Source organism: Athene noctua, chromosome 2, assembly GCF_965140245.1.
Source record: "Athene noctua chromosome 2, bAthNoc1.hap1.1, whole genome shotgun sequence".
Classification (NCBI taxonomy): domain Eukaryota; kingdom Metazoa; phylum Chordata; class Aves; order Strigiformes; family Strigidae; genus Athene; species Athene noctua.
In genome coordinates this window covers 23,979,782-24,007,705 of record NC_134038.1, presented here as the reverse complement: position 1 = coordinate 24,007,705, position 27,924 = coordinate 23,979,782, and the positions used below count along the sequence as shown (strand labels likewise).

General features: G+C 39.2%; 1 protein-coding gene across 4 annotated transcripts; it reads right to left on the bottom strand.

Moving 5' to 3' along the window:
* Positions 1–4,998: 4,998 nt before the first annotated feature.
* ANKRD46 (ankyrin repeat domain 46) lies at positions 4,999–27,924 on the bottom strand. 4 transcript variants are annotated; one of them, XM_074898634.1, is made up of 4 exons: positions 27,584–27,924; positions 13,583–13,925; positions 12,130–12,288; positions 4,999–7,600 (listed from the first exon to the last, which is right to left on the bottom strand). In XM_074898634.1, exons 2-4 carry the CDS (start codon positions 13,891–13,893, stop codon positions 7,384–7,386), a joined length of 687 nt encoding a protein of 228 aa, XP_074754735.1. In that variant the 5' UTR covers positions 13,894–13,925; positions 27,584–27,924; the 3' UTR covers positions 4,999–7,383. The 4 variants fall into 4 exon arrangements, with proteins under 4 accessions (XP_074754735.1, XP_074754736.1, XP_074754737.1 ...); XM_074898635.1 differs by having other exon boundaries at positions 27,525–27,649; XM_074898636.1 differs by lacking the exon at positions 27,584–27,924 and adding an exon at positions 26,787–27,001.

The following is a 27,924-nucleotide window of genomic DNA, read 5'->3' as shown; positions in this document are numbered from 1 at the left end:
CAGATTTTGGACATTTTCTATTGAAAGGTGAAGCAATCCACATGATTTAGTCTGATTTAATGAAAGTACCATATCAACGACAGCATTAGAGAAAGGAAGTAAAACTGAAAACAAGGCTCATACAACAAGGTTAGCTTCTTGTATGTATAAATTAAAAATATTACTATTACTGGTAGCAGTGAACAGGTGAACTGATGCCAAGTGATAAACCATCTCTTCAAAATACGCTATCTTTCATCCCATAAAGAGCTTTCAGCATAGACTAGGCTAGGCAAATAAAGATACCTGGTAAAGAACAAGAGCTCAAATAAAATGTGGCATAGTGTGTTGTAAGCAGTGATGAAAACAAAATGGAAAGAAGTTACAGGGAAGAAATTTGTTTTATGTCAGAATCCTTGGTGCATAAGAAATGGGGTAAATCTCAAGCCTAGGTGAGGCATGACAGAGGCACGGAGTGGAGGGCAGGAGATGAAACAACAGGGAAGGGCAGAGTTAGGAAGAATGCAGTGGGAGTGAGAGTAAATTTCTGGTAGGGCTAACTGGCACAGCTTCCCAATTCAGGTCCTTGGGGTCAGATGTGTGCTAACACTAATGCCAGGGCAGGGACAGGGAAGCACACTGGGAATAAAGTAGGAGGTGCCTGGGTGCCAGCAGGAGGTGAAGTCAGTGGACTTGTACCCTTATGCTAGTTAAAATGTAAAAATTGACTTTCAGTTAAGATTGCTTTTTTGACTTAAAAATACACATAAAGTATTCCTAATTGCTCTACTGGAGCATAGTTTATTGCCTGGAGGAAGACAAGAGCTTTCAGAACTGTACACCTTTGAATTTCAGAACATACATAAAGGCCAAAAGTTTCTACAAAGCTATCGTCCTTCTGGCAGAGGGACTCCAAATGCCCAGTATGAAATTCCCAGGGTCCTGGAAAGCCTGAAAATGTAGGGAAGAGATACCTCCAGCTTTACTGCCAGACTGCCTTTTAATCCTCAAAGTGTTTGCTCCATCTGCACAGGCTCTCTGGAGGACCAGGTTAAGCCAAGACCAACAGTTCCCCTAACCATTGTTGCATTTCACATGAAAAGTGGACAAAACAACCAAGTCCTTAGTGAAACAAGCTGTACTGTACTAGCAAATAAGTTGCTCACTTTGCAAAGCAGACAGTGTAAGAACTAAGAGAATTGACTAACATTTTGAAACTGAAGAATTCACTATCAAAATAATGGTGCTTGGTGGATGAAGCACACCTCTGCAAGGTAGGTAATGTGATCTACACTTCCCAAACTCTATCACTATGACCAAGAAAATATGTCAGTAAGTCAGTGCAATGCATAAAAACAGAGCTGGTGGTATATTAAATACCAATCTGATGACAAATGACAAAAACCAGAATTCCTTAGATCAAACTTACTTCAAACAGATCTCACTGGAGGCCTTGCTTGCTATTCCTAAACCTCCTTTGGCATAAGAGTGCACAGAGTAAGCATATACACATGCTCATTACCTGTGCATATTTGCAGGCTGTAATTCTAGTAAACATAAGATTAAAAAAAAAAAATAATCATTGAACTTTGAAATAAAGAATAAAGCTTTGACTTCTATTATAATTAAAATTTTTGAAAACAGCCTTCAGTTTAAGCCCTATGTTAACCACTGGTGTTCACTGACTGACACAAGGGTTCAAACCAGAACCATAAATGGGAGAAACACCAGTTCTGTAAGGAACATGTCTGGCAGGATTGAGCAGTCCACATACAAGATGTCATGACTTTCAGTGGGGTGCTCCACTATTCTTTATGTCCGCTACAGAAACTGTGCTTGCCAGCTTAAACCTATGCATGTCTATATACTTCATTTTTTGTCTGAAAATATCTGTACCAAAACAAACCAAGCCAGATGTTCAGCCTGCAATGAGACAACAACAATATGAGGATGACCATATGGCATTTCAATTATTACATTCTAGCAGAAATCCACTATCTTTATTAACTAGTTTGTTTCAATATGCACACTTCATTAAGCCAGCACAACCTTTAAATGTTACTATCTTCACACCACTGCAAGGCTATGTCAGCCTTTCTACTAAAAAACTTACCTGTCAGAGATTATATTTGAAAAATTCCTTATACTAAGGAATTTGACGCAATAACGAATTCATATTCCACAGTTCAAAACAAATTTACTATGATTTTCTTCTTGCTTTGCATTAAGAGAATGTTATCGATTTTTTTTCTTCAGCAAAGGAAAATGAGATATTATTGCATATACTTGATCCTTCATCTGGATTCCTGCCTTCTGATATTTAGATAAACATAATCGAATACACCAGAAATATTTAATGTTTTACAAAGAGCTTCTGTTCACATTTGGTAAAACTTCTTTTGCTAACCTATGAGCAGAAAGATTCTTGTATAAGAGGAACCAGTTTGGCTTCCACATGAGCAGCTGTTACTGTAGGCACACATTCAAACATGCAGTTGTCTGAAATAGCAGTGCTCTAGACATTGAAAGTCAAGAAGGGCCAGCTCAGGTTGCAGAGCTGCATGGCCACCCCTGTGAGATGGTGTAATCACAAGCCAGTGAAATCCTTCTCCTGCTAGGAGGCTATTACTGGTCACTCCTTGCACTTCTTACAAGCATTGGGACTGGCCTTTAAGCAGTGATTCATGAAGGGATCACGCTGCTCTGCCTCCCTTGTTGTTGTCTTGGCTCACTGCATTCATTTCCCTCCTATTTTCTGCAAACCATATATATCACACAACAAATTCTGTTCCAAATGTCTTCTCATTTTTCCTTACCCAGAACGTAGTTTAAAAATCACACAGACAGAACATGCCACTTGAAGCCACGGTTGTGACTTGTTCACACTTTGACTTCAGAAGAAATTCTGATTTGTTGCTTTTTAGTTATGGCAACTTCCAGTAGATTTCCCATTCCCTTGGCAGTAATGAAGAACAATAGTTTTGTCTCATCATAGTCATTAGGAAATATTGGTTGCTTAATGCTTAGTTGCAACAATGATTTAAAAACTATAAATGCCTACAACAGAGACACATTTTCCAGGGTTCTGCACACAGACTGCTTCAGCTGCAACATCAGATCGTTAGTTCTGCTTTGTGTAACAGCACAGACTATACCAGATCACTGTCAGTTGGAGACTTCTACTTTTCATCTCAGATTTCTCTAGCAGTGTGAACCTGGGAACACTTCACTTTCTGGCAATAAATAGAAAAGAACTACCAATTAGTTGCATTTGTTTCCTCATACTGTATATTTTTAAAGTGTTCTTCCTTTGAAGCATTTGTAAGGGCAGTACAAAAGATGGTAGGCAATACTAAATTCAGCTGAAGTACTTAAATATGTTTCAGGTAACAGGTGCACCATACCGCCCTGCAAGTGCAGGTACAGAATTATCTCTACTGTCACCAGAAATTAATTTAATAATATTAAGAGAGATTCGAGATTCATGATTCAACAGTACTTCAGTACTTACAAAGTTTACAGCTCTGCAACGATGTTTGAATTCTAGAAAGCCCCAAAACCAGAGATGAAAAAATGTAGTAACCATTGGCAACAATTTCTGTAACATTTTGGATCCCTTAGGGAATTTTACAAAGTGTATCCCAAGCAGCCAATCCACAAGGATTAATGTTGAAATGTAAAAAAAAGAACACTGAATGAAGGAAAAGCATTCTGACCTAATTCTCACATCATTTAAAGACTTATTTTAATCACCAATTCAAATATTAATTAAACAAAGAGCTGGATTTAGATACAGGAACAATTTCAGAAAAAACTGGCTTCAGAAACAAGCTAATCTGTGTGTCAGCTGAGGAAGAAATCAGTCCTGTTAAAAGTCAACTTCAAGTAATGTTTAAATATATGCTAGACTTGAAAATTCTGAATATGACAACAGACAATATTATACTTTTTTTTTTCAAGTTTGCAGGAGAGTTTTCACTTGCAATTTGTACTTTCAAGTACTACTTTAAAAAGATGCTATTGGATTTCTGGATAGATGACTTAATTTGCATTTCTCTAATGTATTATGACCAAGCATATTTTAATTAGGAAAAGAGTTACCTAGCTAACTAGCCCATCTACAATACACTGGCAAGTTGATCATTTTTACTTAAGATACTAAAAACAACCAGAGAGTTTAGTTGACTCATGCTAAAATCAAACTCCAGATCAGCTGCAGATCCAGAAACTGCCTCAATCTTCTGTTTCAATACTTCAAAGTGAAACCATGCTCTTTCTCTCATAGGAGCTTTTCATGATGATTACCTGTTGTACTGTGGCAACCAGAAACAATACCTACCCATGACAGTCACACAACAGCAAACCTTCTACAAAGCAAAGTACCAATATGAGTGAAAACAGAAAGATATGGCACATGAACAAGTTACTATGAGGTAAGACAGATGTGATCTTGCCATGGAATAAATGTGTGCACAGGGACAGCCCACTGCGGAGCAGCCTACACACATCCATTTTACACTCCAGTTTACCTTGTACTATCTTGTCCATCAAGTTGTTTTATGACACTGGAAGAAATCGCTTCATTCCTCCATGATTGTTTTCTCTCTCAATTCCTTATTCTGTTCTAGTTCATTAGTCTGAGAACAGCTCAAGACAACAATCTGTCTTGGATTTGAAGAGCACCTAGCAAAGTGGAGTCCCTGGATCAAGGTATCTAAACACCACTGCAATAGTAAATAAAAGAAATCTTAACGACTTACAGCCAATCTAAACTGATCTCTGTCATTATGCTGAAATGGTAAAACTCCCTGCGACAACGGCTTCAAGAGGAAATAGGCTAAAGTCCTCTTTCTGTTCCTGTAAGAAAGACAGATTGTATTCCTTGAAATCTAGTGTACAGGAGGTAAATACATTCTTTAGAATCAACCTTTGAAAAGGAAGTTGTTAATGTTTATAGATATATTGAAAGGCACAGCTGTCCCTTTTCAATAACAGAGGTATATACAGAACAAACTCCTCTTTTAGTCAGACATTTATTACGTCCTTATTTCAAAGAGTAGCAGTCATTACACAGTGAAATTCAAACAGTGCTTTGGATTTCTTTTGGTTTAAAAAGTTACATACGTTAATTTGGAACACACACACGATTTTTCAAAGCTTTTCAATGTGCAGTTTTAAACTGCTTATGCATAGAACATAAACAAGGTACAGCAAAGTAGGAAAGGCTACTTAAGGCTCAGGCTTGGCTTTCTTGGTTATATTATTTTGAACCTCTTCACAGTTAATCTCAAGGGGCCTCTAGAACACATGGTCAATACCTGAAATCTTAGATAAGAGGAGAGACAGACAGCAACCTTGATTCAGTGATAATACTGGAGATAAAAGAGGCAAATCTAAAGAAACCATGCTCTAAAACCTCATTTATACCAACAGCGTGGTTGCTATTTCTCAGGGAGGGAACCTCCCCACTTGTGAAATGCTGATTATCAATGCACAACAAACAAATAAACTCAGTAAAATGGAGTAGCATCATTACCGCTGCACTAATGTAATAATAAAACAAAACGTATTTACTACATATATTTATTTGTGGCATTCACCCATACTGAGAATACAATTACAAAATATGCAGATAATACATACCGAAAGACAACATGATTATTCAAGATACAGAGTACTATTAACAGAAATGTACTTGATTAGAGAAGTAAATAGAAGTTTAGGTATACTATGAGTTCATATTTCTCTGTTCCTGAATAGATGCACAGTAATTGAAATATTCAGAAAAGGAGTATGCTCCGCTTTTTGTTTTGTTTTGTTTTGTTTTAAAGAGGCTTTCCTTTCTGTGGCATTTTGGCTGCTACAAAAGTATGATTTCATGAACCTCTAATTTAAGGAATGAGATCAAGAATCATTCAGATGCAATTTAGAACAGGGCCCAGTTCAGTGAAGGGGCTTCATGTCACACATCAAAGCAAACACAAATACCCTCTTCGCTCAAACCCATAAACATGAAGAACATACATGATAGCAGAGCAGAGAGATGTATGCTACCTCTATCAATACTTATAGTAATTTATAAGTTGTTTAGCAACAATTTAGGAGTGACTAAGCAAAAAAAAAAAATCAATTCATTAGGTTTGCAGCATTCATTTTGTTTGGGATTTTCAAGGCAATGGCAACAAAGAGAGTTAAATGTCTAATAAGCATGGGAGGAGAGATTCTGCTTTCTTTGAAAGCCTCCAACTTAGTATGTAGTACCTTTTTAGCCTTCATAAAAGAGTATCTAACTGATTCATAACCCTAGGCTATTAAAAAACAAAGGATTTCACAGCTAAGCACAGAATGGGTCAAGATTTCTTTTCATACAATGTTCCTAAATATTAACATTTTAAATAATTTTATTCTGCATACTCAAAAAATAATTCATAAGCCTGTAAATGCTGACATGGAAAACAATTCTAAAAAGGAATTCTATTCAATCAAGTCCTCTCCACAAACATGAAAACAATACAATCATATGGTTCAGTCTGGTCCTTGTGGGAGGAAAAAAAAGTCACCCTTCATTACATATTTCACAAAGAAATGACCTTACAGAATTATTATACACAGAGCAAAACACCTAGATCACTTTTTAACCATCCTTACAAAGAAAGGTTTACTTAGTAACATTTCAACAAAAAGGCAAAATCTTCAGCCTAAGGCTGACACAGCTTTACTACCAAAGCACAACAAACAGCTTTGTTCTACAAAACTTACTTCGGGCAGGTATTAACAACATTAAATTCATACAGGGAAGAAACACTGCATTAGCCTAATAAATAGTGATCTATACATTAAAGTCATAGTAAAACTTCAACTAATTCTTCTTATAAACTAGCAGATACGAAACTATGGGGAGGCATTAAAAGAACTATGAAATTGCAGCTTATTACTGTCTATATATCAGAATGCTTTATTATATTATTCGTATTTCTTGAGGAGGACTTTTAAAACAATATTTTTCTTTCAACTTAAGTGCACACAAAAAAATCCAACAATAGATCTACCTCTCTTCATAGGGAAAATAAATCAAATTTGGTTCTGTACTAGGATGTATTTTGCATGCCAAGGAATTTAATATTCATTACGAAAGGCCTTTTCTAATAATAATATTTTATCAACAGAGAGGATTATCTTCACATCTTGCTTGTAAGTCAAGGTAAGCCAGAGGTAGCTTAGGAATGCTTTAGAATTTAGTGTTTTAGTTGAAATTAATTAATCCCTCTTTCAAAAGGGTTAATAATAAGTACAAAAGGCAAACAGTATATACAGCTGCCACTGCCTGCACCAAGAGAGTAATTCCAAGAAGCTCAAAATAAGATTAGAACAGGGAAAAGCACAGTGCACTTCTTTGCATTTGCTTCAGTGCACCAGTTCAGGCTGGTTTTCTACAAAAGGAAGGACCCCACTAACATAGTATGCTATTCCAAGTGACAGAAGAGCAATGACAAAGATCAGGAGCAGCACCCTCCAGAAGCCCAGGTCTTCCACAAACTCTTGCCATGTCGTGCGGAAACTGGAAAGAACTCCTTCACCTTGCTGTAGGTTTGGATTAAGGAGGGAATGGCTTTCCATTGCACTACGAAGGATTAAAGTTAAAAATACATCAGAGCAAAAGAATGTACCTTTAAGTACAACAGTAATCCTCCTAAGACCAACTGAAACATTCTAAATTAAAAACTAAACTCACTGGCAGATTTATAGCATTGACTCTGCTAAATCAAGACAAAGAAGATCAGGAAAAGACTCCTAACTCTAAACTTAATTTAGGTGAAAGGATGTTTTATTAACCTGTGTAAAGAGAATGATATTTACATCTGTACAACTGCACTGAGTTTGCAGGCTTGCCACCTAGAGGCCTTCAAAAGTCAATCCTCATAATTTCTACTAAATACGGCTTAGTAAAATCTAATGAAGCATAAGATAAAACCTCAGGGGGCACAGATCTTAATAAAACAAATCATGATTTAAAAATAAACTCTGATGAATAAAATGGAAACTTTAACCAATATAATTTAGATTCTGAACTCTGTAGTGATCTTTACTCTCTTGCATGTCTTTCTTACAGCGACCTCTTCTCTAGCAAAAAAAAAATCACATAAAACAATAAATTTGGATAACAAGAAATTCAGAAACTTTCTGATCTTCAAGACAAGTTGGCATTGCTGTGTTTTCTGCCATATGGCGTTCAGAAACTGCTTTGATGTTTAAACATTCCACTACCAATCCATCAGCCCCCCTTAAATTGTCAGACTATAAATTAGGGACTGGAACTCTTATGTTTAAATGAGAAACAAATACAAAATCAGAACGAGGCAGTCATCTTGACAATGGATCACCTTTAGAAAAAACATAAGCTGTTTCAAATACTGCATGGCTCCTTGTATCATTCTCCCAGTTTTGTTGGTTTCACAATTGGCTTAAAACAGGAAACCTTCTCTGCTGCTGTAAGAAAAACCTCACGAAGACTAGGAAAAGTTTCTCATTACTTGATTTCACTTACGTAAAATTTTAGCCATCTGCAAGGTCCTACTACTTCTCACTTAAGTGAAATTACAAACACAGGTGTTTACAGGATCAGTTTCTGACAAGCACTGAAAGGAAATGGTGAAGCCAATTACGTACACAATGATGTCAACAGCAGAAGGTAAGATGAGAGAAACCTATTTTTTTCCTCCCTTCTAACTGCTTTCAGTTACTGTATTCCTATATATCTCTTATAGCAATAATGAAAAAGAACATTTCAGGGAAAAGTAATTTCCAAGTCAAAACTAACTGTAGAAATGCTATTGTTCTTGGTGACAATAATAAATTGACAAATGATTGTTATCAGAAAAAGGTCTCATTTATGAACCTCTCTTCTAAGATTACACCATGAAAAAACTTCACACTATTCATATGGTATTTTTCCTTAAGAAGTACAGCTGTTAAAGAATAATTTGTCTGAACTCGCATAGCTTGCTGAAGTATTGCAGCATCACATGCAGAGGATTTCAGAAAATGCCTATTAAACAGCTTGTCTTTTTGTTTTTTTAAATATTTACCTTGCTGTAAAGCTATTTTTGCTTGCCCATGGTTGCAGGATTTAGTCATCTTCCTTGCTTATTGTAATTTCCCAAGCAAAACAAAGAGTTTCATAAAAGACAGCCACTGGTGTAGAAAATAACTACTCACTCATTAAGTACTAACTAGTTAATACATAACCAGAGAGGTTAAATAAAGGTGCAATGCAATTTAAGTGAAAACATCACATGCTTGCTCATTAAATAGAAAAGAGTACATAGAAAAGACTTTTGCTATCTTATATTGCAACCCAATTAAAATCAATGTTATTCAAAATATTTTTTCTTATTACAAATTATAGCTGCTTAAGAAATGGTAATGCAGCTATGCATCCTACAGAAGAGTGTGTGCCACACAGGCCAGACAGATGTTCTCTTCTGTTTCCAGCACAACGTGGAAGCTCACATTTGGATGCACTTGCGAGAGCAGTCATGGGTCATGCTGGGCTGTGTAGATGGACAGATCGTCTGTGCTGAAAGATGGACAGAGCGAGCTCTGCCTCCTGACAGCACAGTGCCACTCCTCACTGACAGGAGTGGAAAGGAAGAGAAAATAAATTCGACTCAAGAACCTAGCTCTGGCCTCTGCTTCCAGAGCAGCAGCAACTGTATGCAATAAGGAACAGAAAACTTATGTCAGAGACTGTTTTCTGAAAGAGCAACCATTATTTCTCCATAGGTTCATACATAATGTAAGAGAGTTGGGGAGAGGACAGAAGACATTGATCTAAGTGTTTCTAAAATGTGAAAATAATACTGAGAGGGAGGAGTGAAACTGTGGAGGTCTGAAAAGCCAGCCGTTACAAAGCCATTATTTATTTACAAAGCAAACAGCACACAAGCTCACTTGCTTTTGCTGCTGTAGGCATCTGTTATTTGTTATTTTAAAAATAATGTATTTCAGACATTTTAAACACGTTCACAAATAAGCTGTGTAGTACACTGTTTATGTCTCTGTGCCTCTCCCCAAGGAGAGTTGCTGACTTCCTTGCCAAAGCAAACAATGTAACGTTTATGAAGGTCAAATAACAGAAAGGAAGGGATGTTCATTAAAGGGACACTATAAAATCAAAAATTGTAATTTAAATGGGGCCAAGCTGTTGGTCCATATGTTTAAACAAAAAAGCATAAATGCATTTCTGCGTGGCAAGCACCTTTCAATAAAAGTGAGTTAAATCACAAAGGTAATATGCACAAATTCTTATAATTTATACCCATGCAATTTTGAGAATAATATTAAATCTTCTATTTCAGGCCTTAAAATGCTCTCTGACAAGTGGGGTGACCTGATGTATGAGAAAACTTTCAACCTGCTCACTGGGAGTATTAGGTATGATTTTTGTAATTTTGTTGGGTTTCACCTTTTTACTCAACTTAGAGAACAACTCCATTTACACAGTTTAATTTTCATTTGCAATATGGTTTGTGTACATTTTGACACAAACTGAACAACAATTATGTGACAAAACTCCCTGTCTTTTGTGATAATTATTAGACAATATTAAAAAATTACAAATTTTAATAAATTCAGTAGAACAGCAAGGATTCCAAACAATGCTGATATCCTGTTTCCAACATAAATTAAAACCAAAACAAAACTACTGGAAAGATCTCTTGCATTATTAATCTCAGTTCCACGTTCTGTCAGGTTTACTGGCAATTCAATGGTTTCTGCAAGAGAACTACCCTCCTTTGAAACTCGCAAGGCTTCTTGCCTCATCTAAATCCTACAAGAAGACTGTCTTGGAAGCTCATCGTAAAAAAACACTCCCAATTTTCAATCAAAAAAGTATATGTGGTTTATCTGTATTCTCTGGCTCTTGTGCTATCATCAGCTTTTGTTTTAAACAGTTATTTCATGTTGTTCAAAATCAGTATTTCTTGTCAGCAACCACACACCTCTCAGCCTTCACTCCGCTGGGCTAAAACAAGCTCTAGTTGCCTCCTTTCTCAAGCAGACACTCTGCTCCCTTGAGCGCTGAAGTAATGCTTCTCCACGCTTCTTAAAGGATAAATTAAACTTTCTTGAATGGGGCTCAACAGCATTATAAAACATACTACACAGCAGAAGTTACCATTGCTTTTTAAAGTGGCACTGACAGTTTTCTTTATGTAGTGGAAATACCTCGTTTTGTGAATTCTAGGACTTCATTGCCTTTTTCAGGGCACCATGAACTCCTGGAACTGACTAATAAATCAAGTCTTTTCTCCTATACCCTGCTTTTCCACTGAGGAACTTCCATTTTAAAGCAAAAAGCTTCAGGTAAATGAAGCTGCATTTTGTGCTACTGAATCACAATTTATTCGTATTAATTTCCTCTCCCTTGTCATCCCAGATTTTATGTCATCCCAATTTTCCTCTGGGTTGCCTATCTCTCACTTCTTAGTATCACTAACATGCTACTATTTCCTATGCCAGTATCATTTACGAAAAATATAGGTAAGCACAGTCCCAGAACCAGACCTTTAAGAATTCATTAATAACCTCCCTCTAATCCAATACCTTCCCTAAAATTGTCAGCAATTTTTCTGAAATCCTCAGTTCTCCTTTAATGATCTCTTTAGCCTACATGAATTTCTTCTTTTATTCTCCTTCCTTTCCAGGACTACTACCGATAGAAATTTTATATATGGCACTGGATCAAATCCTTTACTGAAGTTCAGATGAATGAAAAGTCTGCTTGTCCCTTCATTGCATAGACAATCCATCTTATCGAGAGAATGTTAGGCTAGCCTGTGATACTGGCATTTTGCATTCACCCCATTTTCCCTTTGGCTTTGTGATAAGTGGTAGAGTATTTTTGGGAGCCTGTAATGGAAAAGGAGTAATTATGTTTAAAAATTTTCACCATAAAATGAAAATATCAAAAGAAAAACTTTTTTTACCTTAATTATATTTTTTCAAAATTTAAAATTTGATTTTGATTTGGTCTAATACCAGGCCAAATGTGATACTATCTGTTCTGAGGTACAATCACATCAATTACAAAAATCTAAAAGCCATAAACATTATTTCTTCTAGTAATTATTTTTGTTTTGCAAATACCTTTCACTTTCAGCAGTTTGCATCGTTTCCAGCTTTGAGTGAGCTCCTCTGTTAAATCCTTTCACCTCTTGCTCCTCTAAAGATTCCAGCAGTCTAATCACATCTTTATTCACACCCCTTCGTTTTGCAAGAACAAGCGGTGTTGCACCTTGGTGATTGCTAAAATAACCCCACAAGAGGACATGAGAAGAAAAGAAACTTTTAATACAGAAATTTTGTAACAATACAACTTAGCACAACACATTACAATTTAGTAAGTCCTCAGAACTATTTTCTGTTGTATGAGACATTAAGAAATTCCTATTTATACAAATTATAGCGTAATTGGCTATAGAGGAAAATCAGTATATTTAGATTTGAAATTGCACAACTCTTTCTTCGAAATAAAATCAAAATTCCTAGTATTCTAATCTAACTGGAATCTCTGGGTGTTATCACAAAAAAATAAACAGTAGATTTATGGCAATGTTCAAGATTAAGCTTAATTTCAAGAAGGAATTGTGCAATCTGGTTCCTTGTAGTTCCTTTTCCATGTGGGTATAAGGACATCAGGCAAAAATGAAACAAAATACAGATGGTCCTTCCACTACTATTAAAATAATACTGAATAGGACCAGAGCTGCCTTCAGACTAGGGGATTTTCAACAGTTGTCTGAAATGAGGAGAAAAGAAAAAAAAACAGCCCACAACCCATAAAGATTTGGTCTGCCAATAACTAGTTTTGCTGAGTTGAAAACATTAACAAGGGACAGGTGAAAAAGGGACATTAAAAAACAAAGGTTTTGAAGTTATTACTGGTTTTGCACATGTTGTGAATATACAGAAAGTTCCACAAACAAAATAATTCAGTTACTGCAATGAAACAGCTAGTTATTTTGCAGCTTGAGAGCTTACATCTGAGCACTGGCATCTGACAGCTGCTGGAAGCCAGAAGGAAAGAATATACAATATTTAAAAGAAGGACTGAGTCACAGACTTTGAGGGTGGGGGAAAACACTGAAAGGAAGCATTGTTACCAAAGGAGTATGGGAATGAACTGACACACGCATATACTGTATTTTCTTTGTCTGATACAGTACAACAATTAAAACAATAGAACTGTGGTGAAGAAAATTCTTTTAGAGCAGTCAATGTGATTTTTTCTTTGGTGCCAACCACCCACACCTGGCTGTCTGGCCAAACCAGGATAGCAATGTCATCAGTGAGGCAGAATTAGATACAGCAGCCCACACCAGCAGCTGCTATTTTTATTTGTTTTGCTTGTTGCATAGACTAGCAAAAGTGGCCTCTTATTGTTTCCCTGACTTCTTATTTCATGTTTTAATTAAGTGATATATTTAAAAAAGTTGAATTATATAGCATTTCAGCAACAGCAGATTTATATGCAAGGCTCTGGTGACAGAAGACTAGTATATTACAAAGTATGTGCTGTTAAAAAAAAAAAGTGACTTACCAAATATCAATTTTAAGTCCATTAGAAACTAGGAACTGGATGGTGTCCACATGCCCACACAGGTGAAGGGCTGTATTACCTTGATAATCAGTGGCTAGTAGGTCAGCACCAAACTTATGCAAGAGTTGACAGATGTCTACATTTCCTCTGGCTGCAGCAAGGTGAAGGCCAGTTCGGCCTCGGCTGTCACGAATATTTGGGTCAAAACCGCTCTCTAACAGTCTTTTGGAATAGTTAAAATCTCCATCAATGCAAGCCTGCAGCAGCGGCACATTTGTCTGGGAAGAGTCGTTTACGAAAACGTAGGACATTGTTCTGATTCTCTCTGGAGTAGGTGACAAACCTGCAAGTAAAAGTGGGAAGAAATGATGGTGAAACCAGGCAAATAAACTCAGTGCAAATATTCGGTAGACAACAAGAATATGAACTAGCTTATAAACCAACTCCAAAATCTTCCTGTCACACATACTAACTTTGTCCGCTGTATTCCCTTCTGGTATATGTGGAAAGAGCTCCTTTTCATCTTATTCACACTTCTGGAAACAGCAGCAAATCTTCCTTATTACAGAAAACTGGTAAGATCAATGCCACAAATGCAAGACGAGTGGTTAGCTTTCACTTAGTAACAAATCACGTGTAGTAGTATTGATATTAAAGAGCAAAACACTGTAGATCAGAACTGAAAGAGAATCACCTTTCATAAATCAGGAAACTAGTTAACAGATATAGTGACACTATAGAACTGCGATTCTTACTAGCTACAAGGAAAGCTACTCCAGTGGGATTTCTACCATCTGAATTTGAACTCTGATGCAGTCAGTTGCTGAAAATGCTTGATTACTATACAAATGCTTGATCACTAAATGCTTGAAAACTGGAAGTGGGTACAAGGAGGACAATGGTAAAATCAAGTATGGAGCTACTGTGGGTTCAACTAGAACCCCAATATAGAGAAGCACAAATGTAGTTTCTCTAGCTTAATATTAAATAAAGGATTAAAGTCCTTTTCTGTATCAGGACCTAAAAGAGGAAGACAAATGTTGTTTCACCATGGCCTTCTTGATATAGAATATTTCATAAACTATGATTTAAGTTTTGCAGAAGAATATTTTAAGTATAAGTCAAATAATGACACTGCGTGCTCACAGGACACACAAAATATGGCTTGAAAACCATAAGGAAAAAAGAGAATGGTAAAATGTGCATGAGGCAATGGTAAGAAGAAATGAAAACATCTAGGAGACTGGACAACAAAGCCTCAGAGAGGAGATAAAAAAGAAAAAAAAATCATTAGAAGAAATCTCAATACAAACGTGACACAGTTCAAGTGACAAGAAGGAAAAGAGATTTTACTAGATGAGGTTTGAACAGAAATTGAACTGAAACTTCACTTGAAACAGTGTATCTCATTTGCCTGGGTTTGTATTTTGGGCTCATGATGTAGCAGCGTTCTGATTAACTATACGAACCTCTTATTAAGACTGCTATACACAGATTTAAATTTACTAATCTATATAAGGTACCCTTCCACACCAGTGCACTCATTCAGCCGGGAGAATGGAAACATGGCCAGTAGCCAAAGAATTCGATTTAAAACCTCTCCTTTTTTTTTGAGGGTTTATAATGTCTGTATTTTATAGCTCTTCCCCCATGTTTTAGATCAAATTCAAGATCAAAGTACCTACAGAAGTAATTTCCAAATGTTTACACACTGGTCTGATTAACAGCTGTAGCATCTGGGGCTGTTGAGGTTAATAAATCATATTTAAACTTCACTAGGTTGTATTTCCTATCTGGACAAATTCTGCTACATGTATCAACACTGTCTAGTTTCCCAGTGCAGGAATGCACAACATTTTTTCTTTCTTGGACACAGAAGAGAAATAAATAGGAATAACTTCCACGTCCTGGTATCTGTATAAGGTATGATTTTAAGCAGAGTACATTCCCCTAGGCTGCAAGTATGTTTTTAAGCACATGATGGTATATCACCGGCTCAAGCACCCTTTTCCACAATCATCTCCAATAGCAAAAGGCCATCTCACTGATGTACTGTAAAACATTTTATGTGAGACTGGTGTCATTTAGGCCACTAACAGCTTTCTTATAACCCAACACAAAAAGAAAGGACAATGTACTCCTATTTCTAAGGAATGTTACAAAACCCTTGGATGTTACAAAGCTAGGATTCCCAACTGACAGCAATTTCAAGTTCTTGACTATTATCCACTCAAATCATCAATGATAAAAGAATTCTTCAACTCTGCTAGTCCAATCTTTGCTGAGAAAAATATTGGGCCCAGTTTCTGTATGATGTCATTGTGACCTTTACATTCTGCAGTAAATCTTTCCTAAAGCAAGACCATAAATCATTTAAAAACCTCCAATTACCAGCCATAGTAACAGCATATCAACGGCACAAAACCCCTACTCCTACTTGATAAAAAGATCATGGTTTGGTTGTAAAATAAGTTTGAGTGTTTAAACCTGTTTAATAAAACAAGGCCTAACATAAATCAACAACAGAATATTATACTGGAAGAGACTTATGCTATTTGCAAAACAGTATGGCATGCTCTGTTAAATTTAAGCTAATGTTTAGATTTTCATTCCAGACTTGTATGTCTGGTAAAGCCTTAAAGAATTCTCCCTCACTTCACTTACAACTCTGATGAAACTTTAGCTATTAAAAAACCCCATCACCGCCTTATCTTCTCAGGAAAGGAAGCCCAAAGATTAGCAGCTACCAGGAAGTGTAACTGGAAGTAATTCTGATTCAGAATTTATTATCATTAGAATCTTTTGGAACTGATCACTGAAGTGTAAAAGACTAAAGTGAAATCTTAGTATTTCACAGTAATAAAGACAAGAAACCCAACATATCCTTCTTCCCAACACTTGAAGACTGTGGACTAAGCAAATGCACTCACAGAACAAAAAAACAAAAAAATCTGGACCATCTGGTTTGATTTATCTTTGTGATTAAAGAGATTTTTTTCTACAAACACAATTCTACTTCACATATGGCTACCTAACCTATGCCAGACATGAACTGCATACAAAGCTTAACTATATACATCATCTTCAAAATGCCAGTGCCCAAATGGTATGTTCTTACCTCAGATTTAATCCAGTTTAGCAACATTTCCTGTCTAACAAAACTCAGAAAAAAGTTACAATAGTCAACTTAATTATATATTTTTGAATAAACATACCGCAGTTACATTTCTGTCCACAGTGTGTATCAAAAAGCTTATTGCTGTAATGAGTATCTAATGCAGTAGATTTAGAAACAAAATTCCAAAGCATTAGCCATTCTCTTTAAACTGCTTCTGAAAGGTGAATCAGATAACAGCTCTGAATCTGCTGAAAAGCTGGTACATCTACCATTAAGCACTAATGTCACAGGCACAAATTAGGACAAACGGATTTGCATGAGTAACAAGACACAAAAGTACTGCAAAGTGAGCATTCTGAATAACCCTATAAATTACTATTATTAGAGTTAAATAAAACTAATTTGGTTCAGTAAGTGACTGCTTCTAAAAATGCGTCATTATCTACTGAAAATGTATCTTTCAAATCACACTTTTGCTTAAAAAAAGGTTTTGCTGTTAATAACTTGGTACTTTAATAGAAAATTAGTTTTGTGAAAAAAAGTAAACTCAAAGACGTCTTCCCAAGCAAGAAGGATACCCATTAAAAAGGCATAATGTAAGAATACATTTTTTCTGACTTTATACAACATGGATATAGCCTGAGCACAGTGTACTTTTATTAGTAATTTTATAAATTATGTTGTAAGCCACTTCTTCAATGACACATGAAGGCTAGTACAGGATAGGAAAATCTAATTGAACTGTTCTGTTTTCAAAAGGAATGCTTATATTAAGTGATTCTGTAACAATAATTTCCTTTTATTTATTAGAAGTCAGTAGTCTCTCACTGTACTGTGTACAATGGTAACTCTGTCACATGCTGATCTGTTGTATAACATGTTCAAACCTGCAGAAGCCAGGAGAGATCTCGAATAATTCAAACCATAGAGCTAGGTGCAAGTTCTGTCACTTCTTAAACTCGTTCTAAATTTACACTAACCGTGGACATGTTTATTTTACATTAAATATATGCTGCTGTCTCCACCTTCTCAGTAAGTTCAACAGCTACCAAACAGCTCCAGAAAAAGGAGAGAACACCTAGACTGTGAGGCAGAATCACCAAAGGGACCAGTCTCTCCACTACAAAAATATTAATGAACATGACAAGTTGTAATTAATCACCCAGTCACTGCTACATAGGATATTCTGCAAAACTACATTATTTCTAAGAACATTCAGAAAACCTGAAGTAATTGTCCTTATTTTAAAACAAGATGTCTGGATAACGGAACAGTATCAGATCGTTCAATACCTGAGATTTCTCAATATTAATACAAACTTTGACATTTAGAACCTAAGCATCAGTAAGACTACCACCAGAAAAACTGCCACCACCAAGACAGAGAAACTAAAACAAAACCAAGACAAACTAACATCCCCGACCCTGTGCCAGCAAAACACATAACATGCATCACTTGCAAAATCTACATTTGCCAACTCCTTCATGGCAAACAGCTTCCTCTTTCAGTAATACACTCTTGAGAGTGGCAATGGTTGGCAGAGCTCCTCCTCTTCAGTCTTTAAATGAATGAAAAACATTCCAGTACTTTGCTTAAACTGTAAGCCCACGATCTCTGAAGGCAAAGTTTCCTGGTCAAATGTGATCGTTCCCCTAAAAACACTATGTGAACATAAACTCTCTTTGGATATACAAGATAAATTTTTTTAAAAGGTGTAATTTAATAAATAAAAAACCAAAACAAACCCATGTTACCTTCCTTGTCTATCCTCTGAACACTGATCAGATGTTGAAATGTAAACACAGCAATGTTATAATTTTTCCTTTCCTATGTAGGCTGAGGGAGAAATTCTTTGCTAAGTTTCAACGCACACTTGTATTTACGTGTAAGTTACTAAGAAGTTATTCAACTGAATGTTATAGTTAGTAAAAAATCGTATGATCAATTGTTATTTCTGAAAGAACCCCATTATCTACATCAAGTTCCACTGAGAGGTCTGTATTTTCTATTAAAAACTTTTACCTATTCAGTCTAACTGGAACATTTTATTGCTCTGCTAACATGGATCTGCTGCTAAAAGCAGCACCTCAGATCCAGTACAGCACGATGTCTGTTTTACACAGAGCTGCATTTCGCAGCATTTTTCCTTCCTAACTCTCGTTGGCTTTCTAGCAGTTCCTGGATTCAAGACATCGCAGCAGATTCATAAGACCTGTCTCTCCTTTCAGATCTCTAGCCAGACACATCGGTAAGCAAGTGGTAATACAAGGACATCATTTATGCCATTTGTCTTCTGTCACTGCCATTCCCTTCTGCAGACTAGACATACAAGTATATTCTTCTGATGTCAGAACCATTCTGTAAGTAGAATCTTCGGTGCACTGCATATACATAGTGCTTTGCACATACAAGTTACAAAGTGCTTTATGAAAAAAATTAGAATAATCATTGCTGCTCATATATGGATCGGCAGACAATGGCACTGAGAAACAGGGCTCAGCATTGTATAGTACGTCAACATTACAAGATAAAAAAAGCAAACAAGATCTCACATGCCAAGCCAGGGTTGCAGAATGCTTCCTCAGATAACATAATGCACATGCATTGTGTATTTACGTACACAAAATAAGGGAGTGATAGGAAAGAGGTAATTCTTTTAAAACATCTTTATTGACAAAGAAGAATCACAAACTTTTTATCCTTACTACATTTAACTGGCAATTCAGTTGCATTACACGTTTTGGTGCACTTCTACCAAATACACATTTAAGTATTTTTGAACTTTGCTCACTTTTCATCTTCTGCAAAAGAACTATTAGGAAGAAAGGCAATTTACAGCTTTCTTCAAACCACCTGTAACTGTCATTCCCCGCGGCCAGCCCAGGTAAATCAGTAAATAACGGCACTACTTCCCTGATCATTGAGGCCAGCTTGAACACATCTGCTTTTGCAGAAAGTTACTGCCCCACTTCCACCGGCCGTAACTGCCGGCCTCTCCCCAGCCCTGACAGGGCTCCCGCTCCGCCCCGCTCCTGCGGCGGGGCCGCCGTGCGCTGACCCGGCGGGGGGGACGGGGAACAGACAGACCCCGGCGGGGGGAGCGGACGGACGGACGGACGGACAGACCCCGGCGGGGGGGGGGCGACGGACACCGTCGGGGCCGCGCGCGGCTCCGGGGCGGGGCGGGAGGGAACTGGCCACGCGCTGCGCGCCGCGAGCCGCCCTCGCGCCTGGAGGCGCAGCGCCCCCCCGCGGGCGCACAGGCGCCGCTCCGGCTGACATAGCGGCCGCGCCCGGCAGGCGCCGGCCCACACAGGCCGCTGCTTCGATACGGTGCCGGGCCCGCCGCCCTCCTGAGAAGGGAATGACGGAATGCCTGAAAATAAGGCTTTATAAAACTAGTTTAAAAAGAATCCTGAAATCCAAGCTGCTCTTCCCTTGTGGTATAAACAGCGTTCTCGTTTAAGCTCCGATCTGGCATTAGGGAAGTGAGGCCTTTGGTATGAGGCTTGAGCTCTGAAGACAAAGGTATTTGCTTTCAAAAAGTAAGCATTTATGCCCGTTTCTTAAAAAAACCTCGAAAACTGAAACCAAAACACGCCCCGCCAAAAAAAGCCCAGTCCTTACCCAGACAAACATGAAGCCTGAGATAACAAGTTTACTAAAATGGGATTTCTGCATCCAACAGGAATCATCAGAAGCCAGAGCTTAGTCAGCTTTATTACAGTAACAAAGCAAACTAAGAACCTGTCACTAAACGGCTTATTACTGTACAGTCCATATTTTCTTACTTCATTTCTTATAATGTGTATAATAGCTTACATGCTCTTAGTCATACATAACCTTAATGACAAAGCTTTAGAAACGTATGCAACATCAAATCCAGTTTAATGGCCAGAGAAGCGGGTCACTTTAAAAAAGCAGACGTCTCCTAAATTTGTAAGTCGTTTATATATAACTGCATATATACATAACTGTATGTGTGACTTTACCTTTAAAATAAAATATTGCTCTGCTTGTTTATTAATTTATTATTTTACATCAACAAAAAATACCAGGACAACTAACACTGTCAGTCAGATACACAACTCTTATGATGACTGCTGGATAGATATTTATGCTCAGAACTTTCATGTTCCCCCAGTAAATCATTAAACCAGTTTCTCAAAGTCAAATAGTTAACAGATATACTTATTCCTTCAAAATATTCTAAATCTGTAACAACACAATATGACTTTAAATACTTAATTGTATCATGTTTGATCACATTATATAACATGGTAAGATGAAACAGTAGAAGTACTAAGGTTGTATTTCTAATTTATATATACATATTGATGCTATTTTTCATAAACAGTTAATTCACCACGTTTAGGCTCAAAAAATTTCTCCATGTAAGCAGACGTGTAGTACTAGTGTCCGCCCAACTGTATTGGTGTCCTGTAGTACTAGTGTCTTAAAGGACAGAAGGGGGTAAACCAGCAGTCTACAGGTTCCAAGGACAACCAGCAAGTCTGAGGAGAATCAGGGAGGCCACCCTTAAGCTCCTGATCTGCACAGAGTCTGGAATTGAACAAAAAATGTAATGGAAGATGACTGAAAAGACATTGATGGATCTGAAACTGTAATTACAGAACCTGAGAGTGACGTAGCTCAACTGATGTTTACCAATTGCATCAATGGATCCTGCTGAGCCTAGAAACAAAAGACACTTTTACAGGAAGTCCCTTTTGAAGTCACTTGTACGGGGAAAACTTCCATCTTTAGAAAAGTTAGTAAATGCTAGTAACTTATCTGTAAAAGACTCGATATTCAACATGAAAGCTGGTGTCCAGACAACGAACAGTAAAACCCATGTTTCTTTAAAAAACACTTTAAAAAGATTTGACAGGTGATATCAGATCTATTTGAGAACGGGTGAAGAGACACTGTACAGAAGGAAGTCCATGTCAATTATTGCTCTTGTGAATAAGAAGCTAACATAAAAGTAGCCATAGCCAATCACAGCAAAGGTCCATTTCAGCCTAGTATAGTTTTTCAAATGGCAGCCAAAAGCAAAGGCCAGGGAAAAAAGTAGAATAGGGCAAGCATATGTAATACTGCTTTTCTATTCAAAACCTTTCACAGCTGGATGGGGTTCCTATGTATCCAGCATCCCTCTGTGCCCCCCCGTGAATCTGCCCATTTTCCCTTTCAACGCATATACTTTTAATATCCACAACATACTCTCGTAAGTTCTCCAACTCAGTTACCTGTGAAGAACCACATCTTTTGAACTTGCTCAATCAGGGCCTTATAAGCTTCACTTGTGGACCCACAGTTCTCCTGCCAGAAGAATGGACAGTCAACCCCTGCCCATTCTTTTCATGACACTCATGATTCTACAGGACTTCATCATATCCTACTCAGAGATCCCTTTCCAGGATGCATTTTGGAGTCCCAGCTTTCTTGGTCATTCCTCATATTGAAGGTGGTCTGTGTCTTTGACCATTCTTGGTTTGCTTCTCCAATTCTCACTCATTTTTACTATATGCTTTCTGAGCTGGGAGACAGAGTGGGGGAACCACAGAGAGTGTCTGAGGTGAACCATGGATTAACACAGTAATTCTTCGATTTGTTCTTTACTTGTTTTCCAATAATATTTACTATCTGGTTTACCTTTCTGACTGCTGCTGAGCTTTGTGGTTCCATTTTCATGGAACTATTTATTGTACATCACTGAGAGCCCAGTATTTCATATGGGAAGTCAGGATTCTTTTTATGCTATCTGAATTGAGTGTGGGTAGAGTGATTCATGTGCCATTACATTATATTATCCAGTTACTCAGTCTTACAAGGTCCTTCTCCAGCTTTTCATAGCTGACCTTATCTTTACTACCTGTGTCATCGGCAAACACTATCACCTTGTTGCTCCCTGCCTTTTACAAGCTCTTCATGGAAATGCTAACAGTTCAGAACCCAGAACTGAGCCCCGCAGAACTAAAATTCCTCCACTAAAAAGACTGATCATAGTTCACAGAAACTGCTGTCCTGGATCAGACTGATCCAGCTCGTCCAACCCTCTGCTTTCAACAGTGGCAGTCAGAGATCCTTCTTTGGGACAGCAGATAAGCCTGGCTGCTTCCTTTAGCCCATTCCCCACACACCCCCCAGCAGCCACTACTGTCATATCGGGGACCTCCCTGACTAGTCCTTTTAGCAGCCCCTCAGCAAACTTCTTGCCCATGAGTTTTTCTAATCCCTTCCTGAGCCTGCCCACAGTCTCTGCCCCCACAGCTCGCCCTGTCACCCCTGCTGAAGTCCTTCCCTATATCCACCTAAAACCACCCTCCCACCAGTCCCGGCAAGCCCCATGCCAGCACCACAAGACCGGATTTAATAACTGACCTTAACAATTGCTTTCATAAGTCTTGATCACACCCCAGCCACCTCCTCTCTAATGTGAACAGTCCTGGCTTCCCAGTCTTCCCTCTTAAGGAAGCTGATCCCCTTGGCCCTTCTGGCTGCCCTTCTCCATCTAACCCACTGTATCCTTCTTCAGAAGCAGAGACCAGAAACACACACCCGACCCCAGATGTGGGTGCACCAAGCTGGAATAGCAAAATGGTGCTCTCTGCCTTTTCTTTGGCAGCCTCCCTGAGGACAGTCACCATGTTCCTGGCTTTCTGGCTGCCACAGCACACTGAGCTGAGGTTTTCAGGGAACTGTCTGTCAGTGGTGACTCCAACAGCTTTTTCTTGAGTGGTGCCTACCAGCTGTGAGTACAGCACCATGTGAGCATGATTTAGATCAGGGGTTCTCAACCTTTCCTTCACCATGGACCCCCTTTAAATATATTTCGTGGCCACAGATCATCAAAACTTAGTTCAAGATTTAAAGCATCAAGATTTGACTGCATCAAAAATTCATTTCAATTTTCTCATAAAGGGTCTTCAAATTTGGAGAGAAGGGGAAATAAGTTCATCTGTTAATGCACACACTGCTATAATAATGTAATACTATAATATTGCAATGATTCCATATGAATCTAAAATAATAGTATCAACACTCTTCTTGCTCAAATGGCCCATTTTATGGTATTTTAACAAGCTAATTTCAAATTTGATGCTAATTTTTACATTAAAATTTGATTAAAAGTTTTTACAATTTTTCTCACCTCCCCCCTTGTTTGTCTATTTTCAGTCACCATACATTTTTGTTTACAGGTCCAGGGCCACCACGTGGAAGAACAGACTTCAGCCTCATTAGAAGGCTAATGAGGGCTGTTGGGTTAGGAAAATGTCTTTAAGATAAAAACCTCCTCGTTAAAGTGTGTCCCACCAACCATACTAGCATCAAATATACTAGCGCGTCAGGGTGGGGGGGCTTGACTATGAGAGGAGCATTGTGGGGGGGGAGCGGGGCTGTGGGAAAAGAAGATGCAGTGGTTGCCGTGGGCCAGACCAAATGTTTCTGGGCTGGACATTCCCCACCCCTGCTTTAAGCCTTTGCAGACCCCCTCTGGTGACATCATGGCCCCCCAGAGGTCCACAGACCACTGGTTGAGAATCACTGCTTTAGATTATTCTATCCAAGACATCATCTTACCTTTGTGTACACTGAAGCTCATGTACCACCCTTCTGCTCCCTTCCTTTTTTTGGTATTTTTGCCCTCTTTCAACTCAACTATTTCTGCATGTAAGAAAATTCTTTTATGCTACAAGCAGCCAGTCTCCTCAAAAGCCTCTGGCAGGGTACTTTTTCCTTAATGCTTCCTAAAAATCCAAGTAGACTGTATAAATCACATCACCTGCATCTACAACCCTACTCAGTAAACTTTCATAAAAGCTGACAAGCCTTAGATGTAGCAAACCTCTAAAAATGTATACAAACTCAGGCAGAACCAGTCACTAACATACTAACACACAGCAAGGACATACATACACTTCTCTGCACAAAAAATGTCGAGGTGAAGAAGAAAGACAAGCATTCTGCACCATCCATGGGAAACCCATACACCAGGAACCTTCCCTGAAATGTGCTGCTGCCCTTTGTCACCATTTATTATTGCTGGTCTAACACTTATAACAGGTCTTGAGCATGCTGGAGAATATAATCCCATCAAGAAACATTAAAAGATTTATGCCTTTAACTTTATGTTATAAAATTCAGCTGATGTCACTGAGCAAGTTTCTCACATCCGAGTAATGCAGCTACAAAAATGGTGTTTAAGCAGCTCTGTTCCACTTAGTCAACTGAAATTTTATTTATCAAGAAATGCTACTTGTAAAACTGGTGTTGATACACGAACTAAAGCCAGAATCTGAGTTCTGTAAGTATAGATATGGCTTCAGTGAGGTACTGCATGAGATCAAACTTTCTTCCTCATATTTAGTAAGTATCATCTTGAAATAGCAAAACAAACCACAACAAATCCGAAAGTGTCAGTATTTGTGCTCTTGACTTAAGTGACAGCACAATTTCAGTAAACACTAACAATCGAAATTCTCTGGAACAGGCCTGTCAGCCTGTCATCTACATTAACAGCATGCCATGAAAGCTGACTGCATCAGGGATCGTGTATTTCACATACTGTGTGCAAATCAATGCCCTCTGAAATAGTTTATGTGCTTATTAACAGACCCATCTGGAAGCGGAGCATCCACAACTGAGATCATGTGGGAGGCAACCATCTGACAGACTGATCAAAAGAAAAGAGAAAAAGCCCTCAAAATTCAAGCATGCCCAAATCCCTATGAGAACCACTAGTTCACTCCTGGGATGATCAGGTCTGTCGGGTCCTGGGCTGCAGATGAGGACTTCAAGGCCACATGTATTCAGAAACTGACTGCACAAGAATATGAGGTGGGATAATACAGTCAACTTAAGGCATCACTTAGAATCCCTCACTCTTGCTGATGCGGCAGCTCTAAATGAAGGGTAACAAAATCTGCTGGGAGGAAAACTAGCATTGAGTACAGATCAGAACTGATTTTTGTAGTCCCCTCTTGCAGAGACAAACTAACATTCCTCTGGTAAGAAGACAGCTGATGCACATACTACACTTCAGCCTTTGACTCATCTCAGCTTACTCTCCACTACCTTCTCTTCAACTCAAAAAGAGAGCAATTAGCCAATGTCATTTTCTGATTGTCACCATTCAGACTGCAAACGTTATTATATTTTTCTTCTAAAAAACACATTTAACACCTATTTTACAAACAAAGAAAATCAGATCTAAAGTCTACAGATAACACTAAGCTTAGTCCCCTGCTGCAGCAAACAAAAGCATTACTTTTACAAACCAGCCCCATTCCATCTAAGAAGTGTTGGGCTTTTGGTCCTCCTTGACCTTTTGGAAGGCTGCTCCTGAACATCAAGTGCTCTCTGATGGTTAGAAATTTTCATATACTATTACTCCTTAAATCTATGTTAATTTATTCATGTATTGACATCATTCTTTGGCTCAATTTGTTTCTTCACAGTGTTTACCTTGACGGTTCAATAGAGAGCAAAAAAGACCCTCAGTCAGCAGAACTAAAATAGCCAAATGCTTCTTTCAACACTCTTAACTTCACTACCTGTCCTAGGCACATCTTCCTGCATCTGTTCCACTCTACCATTTTACCTGAGAATTATTAACATTACACAAAGTATTCTAGAGTTTTGTTTGTGATTAATAGTAACCTGTTTTTTTTGGATCATCACAGGTCAGCATTCACTTTTTCTACAATTGTGTATCTTGTAACTACCTAACACATATTCTGGTTTTGTATTGCTTTCAACCAATAAGAATTTCTTCTGTGTGCTTACAAGTTTGCAACTGCAAACCCTTGTTTCTTAAATCGTTATTGTACTTATTTCATACTCTAGTTCTCAGGATCACCCAGTTCTTTCTGGGTACTTATAAGTACTGTAACTCTCTTCCATATTGCCAATGTCTCCTGACTCTTCATCACTACCAAATTAAAACAGTAAAGTTTTAATTGCTACATCAAGATCTTTATTAAATACTTATTAAGATTGGTCTCAAGACAGATCTTCAAAGAACTACTTTTATAATCTTTTATACTCAGATTTGATGAATTTTTTTTCACTATTACTCACCATAGTTTGTCTCTAAGTTACTTCCCCATCCTCTTTACAATTCGGGGGCTATCCCTGTCTTTTCAGTGCAATAACAATTTCCTTTGCAGCAGCTGGTCAAAAGCTTTAGTGTTGTCTAGAAAACAAAGATAACTACTCCCATTTCCCTTAAAAACAATAATTATCAAAGACAGTTTTGAGGACAGGTTAAAAAAAGGTCTTCTGGCAAAAATACGTATTGCCTCTTACTTTCCCTTCCCTTCCCTGTTTTCTCCCAAAAGGCATGTTCCCAAGCAGCACGCCACAGGGGCTGCCCACTTCTTAACGCCCTACGAGGAGGGCAGCCGCTTTCCCGTCTCCACTTCCCTCCCTTCCCGCCATAAATGCTGGCAGGCCACTCGCTGTCCTCCCACCGAACAGCACCGACTCGGCTCCACCTCGTCAGGCCTCGGGCCGGGCGCTGCCTGGGCCCCACGTCGCTTTTGTCGCCGCTTGCGGTGGCTGTCACCGCCGGGCCCTGCCCCGGGCCGCCCTGCCGCCGGCTTTCGAGCCCTACGGCGGCGCCCCCCGGCCCCGCTCCCAGCCGAGCCGCCGCACGGCCCCGCCGCCGCTCCGGCGAGGGCGTCACGGCCTCGGGGCGGGCTGTGCCGGTGCCTCCCCCGACGCTGCTCCTCACGCCCCGCTCCCGCAGCGCTCAGCAAGGCCCGGGCCGCCACACGCACCGGCCGGCGGGCGGGCGGCGCCCTCCCCTCTACTCACCGACCGACCGACCGACCCCGCGGCGCTCCCCCCACAGACCGACCGACCCCGCGCCGTACCTGCCCGGCGGCGGCGGCTGGGCACGCGGAGGGCGCGCGGGGTCGGTCGGGCGAGCTGGCGGCGGCGGCGGCTGCGCGCGCCCCCTGCTGGGCGGAGGCCGCCGCCGGGGCTGCCGCTACGGGCGAAGCGGGGAGGGGGCAGGGGGTGCCAGGCCGCCCTCGCAGCCCCCGCCCCGCGCTCCCCTGAGGGCGGCGGCCGCGGCCCGGCGGGTAGCGGTCCCGGCCGGGGCAGGAGGCCGGCGGCGGCGACGCCGCTCCGCGCAGGGCTGCCGCCTCCCCCCGGGCCGGCTCCGACAGCACGCGGTTGACAACCCTGCTTTTGCGTTTGGAATCCTTCCCCG

Bases quoted from the DNA above. Each gene is read 5' to 3' on its own strand.
- ANKRD46 (XM_074898634.1), bottom strand. From the start codon at position 13,893: ATGTCCTACGTTTTCGTAAACGACTCTTCCCAGACAAATGTGCCGCTG. The intron at 12,289-13,582 runs GTAAGTCACTTT...GGGTTATTTTAG, and splicing joins GGACTTAAAATTGATATTTG to CAATCACCAAGGTGCAACAC. The intron at 7,601-12,129 runs GTATTTGCAAAA...AATCCTTCGTAG, and splicing joins CAAACTGCTGAAAGTGAAAG to TGCAATGGAAAGCCATTCCC.